The sequence below is a fragment of the Callospermophilus lateralis genome, chromosome 8, assembly GCF_048772815.1.
Source record: "Callospermophilus lateralis isolate mCalLat2 chromosome 8, mCalLat2.hap1, whole genome shotgun sequence".
Lineage (NCBI taxonomy): Eukaryota > Metazoa > Chordata > Mammalia > Rodentia > Sciuridae > Callospermophilus > Callospermophilus lateralis.
Genome location: NC_135312.1, coordinates 32,960,665 through 32,974,334, shown reverse-complemented (window position 1 = coordinate 32,974,334; position 13,670 = coordinate 32,960,665). Strand labels below are relative to the sequence as shown.

The 13,670-nt window shown below is 37.4% G+C and overlaps 1 protein-coding gene across 5 annotated transcripts in view; it reads left to right on the top strand.

Moving 5' to 3' along the window:
* The window catches only part of Atp8a1 (ATPase phospholipid transporting 8A1), a 213,305-nt gene that overhangs the window by 58,850 nt on the left and 140,785 nt on the right, over positions 1–13,670 (top strand). For all 5 annotated transcript variants that reach the window (XM_076865343.2, XM_076865340.2, XM_076865342.2 and 2 more), the window contains 5 exons: positions 1,997–2,066; positions 2,825–2,952; positions 9,042–9,153; positions 10,400–10,565; positions 12,384–12,511. In XM_076865343.2, coding sequence (XP_076721458.1) covers positions 1,997–2,066; positions 2,825–2,952; positions 9,042–9,153; positions 10,400–10,565; positions 12,384–12,511 — 604 coding nt within the window. The remainder of the gene's footprint in view (positions 1–1,996; positions 2,067–2,824; positions 2,953–9,041; positions 9,154–10,399; positions 10,566–12,383; positions 12,512–13,670) is intronic.

Genomic DNA, 13,670 nt, shown 5'->3' with positions numbered 1-13,670 from the left:
CAGAGGACCCCCTGCACAAAGCTGGATGTTGTACCTTTTGTACCGCATGCTTTGGGACCAGTTTTTAATCCCACTTGTAACTCGTGACGATGTGCACGTTCCTGTGATAAACTTCAGCCGTCTCCTAGTGTCTGTATTGTGATTTGCATCTTGTTTCATTTCTACTTACTAATCAAGACGCCTGCTTTGCCTCTCTGACTGTAGTTTGTGTTTTGGATGTGATCATATTTGCTGAAGTGTTTCTGATCTGGCATGATTCCTGACTTCTTGCTGCCTTTTCACAGCACTGTTAAGAACTGCTTTCCTCACAGCTGTCTTCAGTGGTTATTAAGAATGTTCTGACTTTGGATGCATATTTATTTGCCCCACTTCAAATGAAATCATCCATTTAAGCTTCATAACTTCTTAGCTATTTAAAGTCTTGGAAAATCTGTTTTGTGAGAAAAAAAATAGAATGTTATTCTCACTCATTCTGAGACTGGCCTTTGATAAGTGTATCATCAGTAAATTTCAATGCATCTTATCACCAGAATGTAGTATCAGTGTTGTCATTTAGCATTGTTTGTGATCATTTTTCTGTAGTATCAAAAGATGTGTTTTATAATTTCATAAATCATTTAATGTTCCAAATGTATATATAAGTAAGTCACAAATTTGAAGCAATTGCTAGGACCAAATTACTAGTGTGACAGTGATTTAAGAAGTAAAGTTTTGAATAATTGATAGAAAATATAAACATTGGAAGACTTCTCCAGTTGGGAAAAAGGAGCAGCCTTTTTGAATGACCCCATAGGGAAAACTTGCAGTTACTTTAAAATGAATCTGTCAAATATTGGATTAATGTCCATGTGTTTAAGTCGTTTCCACAAATCTTTAGGCTATGAAATTCAGCTAACTGCCCAATTCTGAAATTGTGGAATAGTTTCTTTTTGCACATGTACAAATTGGAAATTGATTAGAAAATTCCAGGTGTGTGTGACTTGCAAATTTCTTTCTTTGGAAGCTTTGCACACACTCATAAGAAATTATATTCATAACTGCTTACATGATAGCAATTTAGGCTTTTATGAATGCTACTGAGATTGGAATTCAGAATGGTTTTCCATAGAGTTGAGGATCAGATTGTCCAGCTGCACAGCCAACTCACATGTCTATTGTTTCTGGGCAGTAAAGTATCATGGGAAAGGAACAATGTAAGACAGGGATAGAGCATCTGCAGTAAAACTGAAGAACAAAGCTGTCAGGCCACTGCATGCCAGACTTCACTGAAACACTTTGTTGGAGACTCAGGAAGTGGTTCTTTTAGGTTTAAGACAAAGAGCAATAAGGCCAAATTGGCCAATTTTAGTTTTGTCTTTTCCTTTCTCAGTGTTCTCTGAAGCACTTTGAAGAGAGAGGAAAAAATAGAGGCAGAAAAATATTGTCCACTTTTATTGTAAAATCTGTCCATGTAGTTTTTAAAAGGAGGCTTAAATTTTTAATATGACATGCTCCGTATGATACTATTTATTATCATAACTAAAATGTGGGAAAAAAATGCAAGCTTATAGAAGTAGCAATCTGGAATTTTCTAATCAGCTACTTTGCTTAACCAATTTACATGTGGGCCATGAACACGAAATCTTCCTTGATATTTCTGAACTAAAGATAAATCTGGGCACAAACTACTTTACATTTCAGATACAGTCTGTGTTGTGTCTATATGGATGAACAATTTAAAAATAACGTGGCAGATCTACTCATTTCATTATCTTGAAGGCCATTAGTGAGTGTTGTCAGGAAATTGCTTTTGGGTCCTTCTGGCTGGAAAGCTGATCCATGATTTGTCATGCATGGGTTCTGCCTCACAGCATCTTGCTGTTGGAATGAAAAATCATCTAGAAGCTAGGTGACTCTAGCTTTGCCTAGAACAGAAGGCTTTGGTGAGTCTGAACATGTAAATATTCTGCTTTCTTTCTCCCACTAAATCTTTGTGCTTCTCAATTCTAAACAACAGTGAGCCCCAGGCCATGTGTTACATTGAGACATCCAACCTAGATGGTGAAACAAACTTGAAAATTAGACAGGTAAGTTCTGATATAGATTCATCGACTTATTCCTGTTTTAGTACATGGAATGAAAAGCTTCTTTCTTTGTATTACTGTCTTGAGGGGAGGTAATTCTGTCCAAGTACTACTTGCTCATTGAGGTTTCATAAACCAGTTTAAGTAAACGGAATATTCAGATTCACTTGCTGATTAAATATAGTTCATCATGTAAGTACTGTTTGCAATATATTTTATGTAATAGACAACACTTGGGTAACAATAATCATAGTGGTTCTAAGTGCTTTGACATGTGGCAGCTTATTTATTTTTCCTATCCACCTGGCCCAAATTATTATTTGGCTTTGCCATATTGAAAAGCTGCAGCTTTCTTTGTTATTCTGAAATCACTCACCTTGTGGTTTAATATTAGCTTAGATTTCTACAGTTCCTTTTCATACCATCCTAGCAGGAAAGAAAAGTCAGTTTCAGCAGACTGAGATTGTATAGTGCTAAACATTAATTTCACTTTAGGAAAGAAATTTCTCCTTGGAGGCTTCAAAATATTTTTGTAGACTAGTTTATACTTTAGTACTTTCACAAAAGCTGCCCTAATCTTGTGCTAAAAACCGTGCTCAAGTTGGGAAAGAAGGTGACCCTAAATTGTGATTTGACAGAGTATTGTGTAATGGGAGAGAGTTGTTCATAAGACAGTCCTAAGACTTGGATGAATCCCCCAGCCCCAAGCCAAACACAACTTATTTAACATCCTCTTTGCTTATTTAAAAAATTTTAAACAGGGCTTACCATCAACCTCCGATATCAAAGACATTGACAGTTTGATGAGAATTTCTGGCAAAATTGAGTGTGAGAGTCCAAACAGACATCTCTACGATTTTGTGGGAAATATAAGGCTTGATGGCCATGGGTATGTAGAAGCACATTTGCTGCATTTTCTTATGTTGTTGAATGTTTTCCGATTCTGGGTACCTATTATTTTCCTCTGCTCTAAGTTTGAATACTTAAAACCTTTTTTTAAGAAAGTCTGTTTTCCAGCCCAAGTCTTATAAAAATGTTGGATCTTAACCCTATTCATGTGGTATAGGCTTTCTCAGGGTTCCTGCCAATCTAGCAGTTGGAAGTTTTCGGGGATATTCCACATTCCTGGCAGGTTCTTCTGTGGGTAAATAACCTGTGGCTTGTCCTTTGACCAGAATACTTGTTATGGGCTTAACTAGCCAGTATTCATGACCTGGGTCCTTTCCTGTGACCTCTGGATGCCTTGGGGAGTTCAGGCTGTATCCCTAAGGTGTTTATTGTACTGGGTGATTTGTTTCCTTCTCTGTGTAATTTTTTTTTTTTATGTTGTCGTTGGACACAATACCTTTATTTATTTATTTTTATGTGGTGCTGAGTATCAAACCCAGGGCCTCGCATGTCCTAGGTGAGTGCTCTACTGCTGAGCCACAACCTCAGCCCTAGTTTTTTATATGTTTTTTTTTTTCCCTGGGGGAAGGGGGTGTGCTGTGGATTGAACCCAGGGCTTTATGCCTGTTGGGCAAGTGTTGTAACACTGAGCTATACTCCCAGCCCTCACATGCACTTTGCTAAACCATGTTATCATATGTAACATCTTTTGTTTTTCCTTGCTTCTTATCTCTTTCTCCTCTCCTCTTTCCTACCACTTCTCTACCTCTTCCATCATTCATTCAACCGGTATTTCTTATGCACCTAGAGTGTTAGGCCATTTACAGATATGAAGGCACCAATGAATAATGCAAATAAGTACTCCTGCCCTAGTGTCTAAGTTCATTCAGGCCACTATAACAAAATGCCTTAGATTGGACAGTTTATAAACAACAAAAATATATTGCTTGCCATTCTGGAGGCTGGAAAATCCAAGACCAAGGTACCAGCAGACTTGGTGACAGATGAGGACATGTTTCTCATTGATGGCACTGGCTATGTGTCCTCAGATGGTGGAAGCCCTCAGGACTTCCCTACGAGGGCCCAAATCCCATTCACGAAGGCAGAGCTTTCATGATTCAATCACCTTAAGACCACACCTCCTGATATCACTGTACTCGGGATTAGGTCTCAACTTATAAATATTGGGGGCATACAAATATTTAGACCATAGCATCTTGTGAGATTACTTTCTCATAGTAAGGGGAAGGGCAGACTGACAAACAATGACACGATAAGTAAGAAAATTCTGCCTCTATTAAATAGCAATAAATGCCTTGCAAAAGATGTCATAAGAGGGTGGGAGAAGGTGGGAGGGAATCAGGATAGTTGCCGTCAGCCCTCATTGAGAAGGTAACATTTGAACAATGATGAGTAGGAGGTGAGGAACTTAGCCATATGAAGATTTGGAAGGAGAGGATTCCAAACAAAAGAAATAGCGCAAGTTTTTAGTTATATTATTACATGATCTTAAAGAGGAAAAGTACCTGGAGCAATTTGGGAAGGTTAGGCCAATGTGGTTGGGATGGTGTGATCAAGGAAGACAGTAATAGAATAAAATCCAATAGCAAATAGTGAGCCATATCATAGGAGGCTTTGTAGGTCATTGTGGGGGTGGATTCAGAATGAAATGGGAATCCACTGAAAGGTTTTAAGGGAGGAAGATCAGCAGTTTGGTTTTGGACTGTTTGTGATGTCCAAACAAAGATGTCCAAGAGACAATTTGGGATGGATGTCCTGGATGAGATAAATTGGGGAGAAGTTGGCAGAGATACATAAAGCCATGTGACTGGAAAAAACCATTGAGAGTGAAAGGGTCTAAGCAGAAAAATTGAAAGACCCAAGGACTCTCCTAGGGCTGCCTAATATCAAGAGGTTGTAAAGCTGGGGATATAACTCAGTGGTAGAGTACTTTCCTACTATGCATGAGGCCCTGGGTTCAACCCCCAGAATGGGAGTAGGGTAGGGGTGAGGTTGAAAAAAAAAAAAAAGGAAGGACTAGTGAAAGAGACTGAGACCACATTTGTAGGGTGAAAAGACAGAGCAAGAGGAAACTGTACCAAGGTAGAGAGCAAAGCACAAAATCGAGTCAGATGTTACTGATGGTCAGGTTGAGGGAAGCTGAATATATATAATCAGTTGGGTTTAGCTAGTGGACATTATTGAACTTGACTGGAACAGGTGGAACCTGTGAGCTTGTGTTTGAGATCATAGAAGGAGTTGAGAATCACAAACACACTTCTTTTTCTAGGGTTTGTTGTTGTTGTTGTTGTTGCAAAGGGGAATAAAGAAATGGGGTAGAACCTGGCAGAGTAGTAACTTTTCTGCTTCCCTTGTCTTCTCTCACATTTTACCCTCCCTATACTCCCTGCGTCCTCCACAGTATACCTTATCTACCAGGCATTTGTAGAGGCCAACTAAATGTAATCTAGATGCAGTGATTCAATCCACCAACCTGGGAAAATGTTATTGGTGCTTTCATCATCTTGTGATTGCATTGTTATAGACTGGAACCCTAAAAGACATTTGAAGTATTCAGATCTACCAAGAGCTTGTCTGCAACCATCAGAGTAATTGTTGTTTAAAATTTTTAACCCAAGTTATCTTTCCCTGAACATATGGTTATAGACTAATGATAGCTTTGGCCGTTTACACAAGTAGTGTTTCTTTAGTGTGACATTCCTAACTGGCCAGCTTCCATTTCTTATCAGTTCCCCTTCAGATTGATGCCAAGCAAATTCATGCTGTCAAGGAGAAATTTTGTGTAACGGTGCCAAGATTTAGGATACAGATAGAATTTATATAATGGCATGTTTTGTTTTATATGATATGTAGAAGTAGATCTTAAAGACCTTTAGCCCATTTGATTTTGACTGTGATTACCCAGAGGTCTGGAGACCCTTTGGAATGAATGAGTATACTTTGATCACTTTAAGGATGAGGGTCATGGTCTAATGCCAGAAGCTTTGAATTCCAGCTGTGATGAAAACAAATTATTCTTAACTCCTTGTAATTAAAAAGTAGTGCATTTTGCTTTTTAACAGTTTGTACCTATTTCCAGTCAATCCAGACCACAAATTCTGAGTGACAGTTCCTACATTATGCCCTGTTGAAATAAGTGAGGAATAGTGGGTACCTGTGTTACCTAGAGCATATTCCAGCAGCTTCTCCAGAACTTCATGGAAACCTGCTATCAGCCCAAGGTCCCTCCCAACTCTCAAGTGCACCCCAAATTTTGAGACATATCCAAGAAGGGTTCTTCTGCTGTGGTTTCAATATGATTTATCTCCCAAAAGTTTATGTGCCATAATACCCCAATGTAATGGTATTGAGAGGTGATGGGACCAAGGGGGAGGTAACTAGGTCCTGGGGGCTCCACCCTCAGAAGGATTAATGCCCATATCACAGGGTTAGTCATGGCAAGGACAAGTTATTATACAGCGAGGCCATCCCATGTGTTTGGCTCCTTTCACACAGCTCTGTGTCACTTATACTCCCCCCATGTGATGCTATCTGCCATGTTTTGACACAGCACGAAGCTCTTGCCAGATGTGGTCACCTAATCTTGGATTTTTCAACCTTCAAAACCGTAGGTTAAAATAGAAATATTTTCTTATACCCAGTCTTGAGTATTTTTTTAACTAGTCACACAAAATGGACTAAAGTCGCATTCCTTCTGGACCCATACAGTTGGGGGCATGGTGGTGCATGCCTGTAATCCCAGCAACTCGGGAGACTGAGACAGGAGGATCTCGAGTTCTGGACCCATACAGTTGGGTCCAGAAGGCATGCTTTTGTACCTAGAGAATGAAAGTTATGGTTGGTTTTCCTTTCTTTAAATTAAAATGCACTCTGTATTAAGGATTCACCTGAGTATTGTTCTCACCCACTCATCTTGATTGATTTCACCTAAGCCAGAGAATTTGTATAGGTCCTGAAAGAATGTCTAAGACCCAAGCTGCTGCTGGCCTCTGAGCTTACTAGATAGAGCCTGAAGGCCTTAGTCCCAAGAAGCTTTCATTAACAAAGATTCTGTGTTCTCTATAGACTTTTTTGGGGGGAGGGGGGAGATTGTTTCCTTCTTTCTTTTTAAAAATTTTTTATATTTATGTTTGAGTTTTTTGCTGTTTTATTCAGCTTTTTCACTGCTGTGACTAAAATACCCCATAAGAACAATTTTAGAGGAGGAAAAGTTTATTTGGGGGCTCACAATTTCATAGGTCTCAGTCTATAAGCAGCTGGCTTCAGTACTTGGGCCTCAAGATGAGATTGAACATCATGGAGGAAGAGAGTGGTGGAGGGAAGCAGCTCACATGATGATCACACCCCCAATGCTCCAGCCACACCATACCCAACTTCATTACTACTCAACTTGTCCCATCAGGGGATTAATTCACTGATTGGGTTATGACAGCCTTAACCCAATCATTTCTCCTCTGAACCCTCCTGCATTGTCTCACACGTGAGCTTTGGGGGACATCTCACATCAAAACCATAACATTTGCTTTTGCTTTTTTTTTCCTTATTAAAATGAAAACTAGGTCATAGAAACCCTTGAGCCATTAACTTTGTATATTAAATTTCCATCAAGTAGTCCAACATATCTGTGATAGTGCTGTATCCTTGTATAAGTTTGTATCACCTAATAACTTTCCTTAGAGAGTGGCCTTACAGAAAACCCACAAGTAACCCAACTTGAGTTTTATTCATGAAAATGTGGCGTAAATTACAGGAGATGAATAACTTCAAAATGCTTACCATTTGCTGGGCACAGGCCTATAAATCCTAGCAGCTCTGGAGGCTAAGACAGGAGGATCACAAGTTCAGAGTCAGCCTCAGCAAAATCAAGGTGCTAAGAAACTTAGACCCCATCTTTAAATAAAAAAAAAAAAAAAGGCTGGGGATGTGGCTCAGTGGTTAAGTGCCATGAGTTCAATCCCGGTACCAAAAAAAAAAAAATGTTTACCATTTCTTGAAAATGTATTTGCAATTCTTAGAGAATTGATCTTCAGGTACTATAAAATAAATGACCTGGAAGTTTAAGTACAGGGACCTGTGTCTATGAGGGAGATATGGTAGTGCTACATACAGTGAGATCTGTGTATTTATCTTATTGTGTGTGTGTGTCACAGAGAGAGAGAGAGAGAGAGAGAGAGAGAGAGAGACAGTAAGAGACAGAAAGACAAGAGAGACAGAATTTGAACCTCTATTATGCATGAAGCTATTTTTAATTTGATGTGTGGGTGTATGTTGGGTGGTATGCTGCAGTTCTCTTAGTCCACCATTTCCAAACATTTCAGGAAACTAAATCAACTTATTAATTTAGGAAAAGTCATAAATAGGCTTAAGAATTAGCCTCTGAATTCCAAAATACTGTCTTGTCTTTGGGATAGGGTATTAGTTTGCTCAGGCTGCTGTAACAATATACCACAGACTAGGTAGCTTTCCCAGGAGAAGTTTTTTTCCTCACCATTATGAGTGTTGGAAATCTGAGATCAGGATAGTAGTGTGGTTTGATTCTGATGAGGGTTTTCTTTTTGTCAGTAAAAGATGTCTTCTCGCTGTGTCTTCACTTGGTCGAAAGACAGAAAGCTGTCTGGTATCTCTTCTTAAAACGGCAATGATCTCAACATGAAGATCCCACCCTTGTACATTTAAAAAAATCTAATTAACTCCTGAAGTTGCCAACTCCAAATAACATCATATTAGGGGGTTAGAACTTCAGCATAAGAATATGAAGCCAGAAAGGGGGGGGGGGTGGCGGTGCACAATTCAGTCCATAGGAGATAAAAATATTATGGGACTTGGCTAGTAGGATATTAAGGAGAAGCAACAGCTATTTCCCAACAGTCAATACTTACTTTCCCAGCAGCTATTCATGTCTAAAACAATAATTCTCTTTGGTGGGAAAATTACTTGCTTTCTAGAAATAAAGCAAATGTGAGAAGAGTTATTTTAATAATATATAGTGACTATATGGTGAACTGTGACTGTGCATTTCTTAAGCATTTTAGAAAATGTCATTTCTAATGTCAGTATACTGTGTCCTAGCACTGTTCCTCTGGGAGCAGATCAGATTCTTCTTCGAGGTGCTCAGTTGAGAAATACTCAGTGGGTTCATGGAATAGTTGTCTACACTGGACATGACACCAAGCTGATGCAGGTGAGATTTTTGTCTATGAAATATCTGGAGCCTCAGTCTTTTGGAAATACATCACTTGTAGCTCTCAGTGCAGTACTCCAAACGGAGCAGACCATCTGTCCCAAATTTCTGAGCCCCACCCCACATATCCAGAGTCTGGCCCTCCAGGGTGTGTGGGGCCTTTAAATCCCCTCCCTGTGAGAAGGGCTCTGTACACAGGAACACTGGAAATTTCACCAGAGATCACCTGGTGCATGAATGGTTAGATGTGTGATCTGTTGGCAGCATTTTCTAACTATTGGTGATCATTTACGTTGTCAGTAACAGTGAGTGCTCTGCATTAAAGTATGTGTCTTCTAATTTTATTTTAATGCAATCATCATACTTTAAATTTTATTTTTTTGTGTAATTTAAAGAAAAGTGTGAATCGAATTGCCATTTTTATAGCATTTTTATATAAGGCTATTTTTGCCATCAGCTTTCATCCTAGCACCAATGTTTACACTTGCCTGCAAGTGCCCCTTCTCTGCATCATGATACCATCTGTGTTCAGTGGTTCCATGGGTATGGGAAACTCACTTTTAAATACCAAGTGAAAATCTACTCTTAAAGGCTAATATCTTTGTACATTGTACAGGCACAAAGATGTTATTAACAGGCAAGTGGAACTGTTCTTAATTCTTTTATCCTTAGCTATTCTGTAAATCTTTGTTTTATACTGTCCTACAGATTCCTTGGTTAGTACAGATCTAGCATAAATAATTTGAAAGGAAACTTTCCTTTGTTGTCTTTTATAATCAGGGCGACCTGCATTGCTGCTATGCTCAGGAAAACAATTACCAAATGCCACCAGAAATTTGAAGATGAGAGATTCTTCAAATGTTGCCTTCATAGTTGAGAGTTTCCAGGTGTCTGGATGTAGGTGCAATAGGTCTTGTCTTCTCCTTTCTTGAGCAGACACTCTAACTAGATGTTTCTGCAGTATCTTATTTGTTTAAATAGCCAAGTGCATCTCACCTGCCACAATGTCTGTGAAAGAAGTATTATTTCATAGAAAACAGGTTTGGAAAGTATAGTAGCCTTGGGAAAAAGAGGTACCTAAACATTGACACCTGTCCTACCTGGCATGGGTTTTGCATAATTTACATATACACACACCTCTTGATAATGACTGGTGACTCATGTTGTCATCCTTATCACATGTCAAGTACATGTCACTAAACTGTGTACATTTTTTTTTAACTATTGTTCTTGTTTCTTTTTACAGAATTCAACAAGTCCGCCACTTAAGCTCTCCAATGTGGAACGGATTACAAATGTACAAATATTGATTTTGTTTTGTATCTTAATTGCCATGTCTCTTATCTGTTCCGTGGGCTCAGCCATTTGGAATCGAAGGCACTCTGGAAGAGACTGGTATCTCAATCTAAACTGTAAGCAATGATGTTGTGACTGCACTTTTTTACTTTCATTAACATGTGATTGTTTCACAATTGATCTAGATTTGTTTTATGGAATTTCCTGTTTCTAAAAAGAAGACCATGTTGTCAAGATAATTTGACATTTAATGTTTATCTTTCAATGTGGTATCCAATAAAAGTACATAAAATTTTAGGATCTCTAAATTTCAAAATCCTTGAAAACACAATAAACAATCCTTAGTAGTAGAAAATGTTCAGTAAATATAGCCCTTAACATGATATTCCTAAGTAAAAGCTATTCTTTAAAAATAGTTAACTATCTGATACAGAAACTAGATTATGTGCGTGTTCTCACATGCATGCATGTTTTATTATAAAGTAGTTTACATATCTTAAAAATGTTTTAATTCAATGCACTTTTATTTGATCTCAGTAATACAGGGAGTCCTATGTTGATGCTCACCTTGACCAGGGGAAAGTGCTGTTAGATTCCCTATGGAGCGTACATCTTTGTGTGGTTGTGATATTAATGTGCCACCCCTGGGTATTTCTAGGAAGTGGGTTTGCATTTCCATTTGGTAAATACTTAATTTCCAAGTGTGAAAACAAATTCTAGTAAAGTCTTATTGCAAAAACTGATTTTTAAAAATCTGCTTTTTATTACATTTATTTAACTTTGCAGCTCTTCCAAGTCATTTTTATACTCCCTAGTTTATTATTTTAACATGAAAAGTGTTACTATTACCATCAGTTTGTTTCTTCATATTCTTTGCAATTTGTCTGGGATACCTGTTTCATTTTCCTTATTGAGAAGGAAGAGGCCAGGTACATGCCTATTCTCCCAGGGGCTCAGGAGGCTGAGACAGGAGGATCCCAAGTTCAAAGCAAACCTCAGCAACTTAGTAAGGCCCCAATCAACTCAACAAGGCTCTGTCTCAAAAAAATAAAATTAAATTAAAAAAGCTTGGAATTTGTGGTAAAGTACCTCTGACTTCAATCCTTAGTGAGAGAGAGAGAGAGAGAGAGAAGAAGAAGATAGGAGGATAGAAGAAAGAGTATAATTTACCTATGAATGAACAATACTCCTACAGTTGGAATTGGTTTTGCTGCCACTAATTTTGTTGACTTGCTTGCTTTTTAAAAGTGTGCTTTAAATTGAAAATGCTTTTTGAATTCATATGAAGTCATTCTATACAATTGAAATTTTACATTTATAAACCTCTGTCTTAACTCTGTTGTCTCTGGACTTGTAAAACGTGATTTGCAGTACTTAGTAGTTCTTTCACACTTTGGTACCACTATGCAGCTCTTAATAGAATTAACAGCATATCAAACACAAGTACAGTTATCCCTCAGTTTCCATGAGTGATTAGTTCCAGGACAGAGCAAGGATGCCAAAATCCACAGATGCTCAAGTCTCTTATATATAGAATGGCATAGACTTGGCATGTAACCTATGCACATTCTCCCATATACTTAAATCTCTGCATTATTTATAATACATAATACAATGTATATGCTATGCAAATAGGTGTTATACTGTATTGTTTAGGGAATGATGACAATGAAAGCAGTATGCACATATATAGACAGTTTGTGTTTTTTCCTTTCCCCCACCCCACAAATGCAAAGCCTTCAGATATGGAGGACCAACTGTAGTGTAATTCCATCTTGAAGGATGTATTTGAGAATCAGGACATGTTGTCAGCAAAATGTTCCTCCCAAATTATCCACATAAGCTGTATAATATGGAACATTCTTACTATGCTAAATTTTTATCAGTGCAAATAAAATAAATCTGTAAATTATTCTTCTCATCTCTCCCAACAGATGGTGGTGCTAATAATTTTGGACTGAATTTCTTGACCTTCATCATCCTTTTCAACAATCTCATTCCAATCAGCTTGTTGGTTACATTAGAGGTGGTGAAATTCACCCAGGCATACTTCATAAATTGGGTAAATATGAGTTATTATTGTATAATTAACAATACATTTTGTTTTCTTATGATAAGATTTTTTCATCTCCCGGGAGAAAGAAAATTTTAATTACACCTACCTTTTATTGACTACAAGATGATATTTTTGACCCTGATATAATTTTAACAAAATCCCCTCTTCTCAAAAGCATGCATGTTTATAAACTAGGTATCTTGAGAAAAAAAAATGGTTCTCTAATTCAGGAAACCTATTTTGGGATACTTAGTGGTTGAAAAGGAAGGAGACCATGAGATTGGAATTAATAAATATCTGGATTATAGTTCTAGTATTATAATTTGCTACATTTGCAAACTTTGCCTAGTCTCTTGACTTCTTTCAGGTTTATTTTCTTGGCCACTCACATGGGGATGCTAAAACATGCTTTACCCACATCTCCCTGTGGCTATATATATCAAGGAGTCTCTTGACATAGCAAAGAACTTCATAAACAATCAAGCACTCTACAAATGATGCTGAGTTTGCTATTGGTAACAACCAGATCATCTCTCATGTTTATTCACATTTATAGTTTATTTTTCCACACTATTAACAATCTCAGCATGAACCTTTCTTTTTTAATTATTTTCTTAAATTTTTATAATTATTGGTAAAATGTATTAGACATCTGTTTTCTAAAAAAAAATTAATAAACATTATCATACTTTCAGGTTTATATTATCAAAGTTTAAATTAATTGATCTACATTAAATCCATCAGAAAGTTTGATTTTCTTTATTTTGAGAAATTGTGCTGTTATTTTTTGTTTCTTAAATCATTTAAAGCCTTTCTATATTGACAATATTGGGATTTTTAAAAATTCAGCCTATGATACTATTGCAACTGCTCACTGTCTTCTTGTGGTAAGTGTCAGTCTCTTAATTCCTTGGTTGGAGATCAGTGTCACGTAGACATCTGAAATGAGCTGCAGACATAGCTATCCTCATACAAGGATTACATTGCTGAAGAATTTTGTAATGTGTCCAAATATAATTAAAACTTACTGAAGGGTTCTCATTCAGATATTATAAGGTAATTCACTATGAAGGTCAAATAACTAGTCAATCAATTTGTCATTTTTTATTTGGGCTTTCAAAAATAATATTGGCTTCAAATAATTATATAAGCTTAGTGTTGGAGG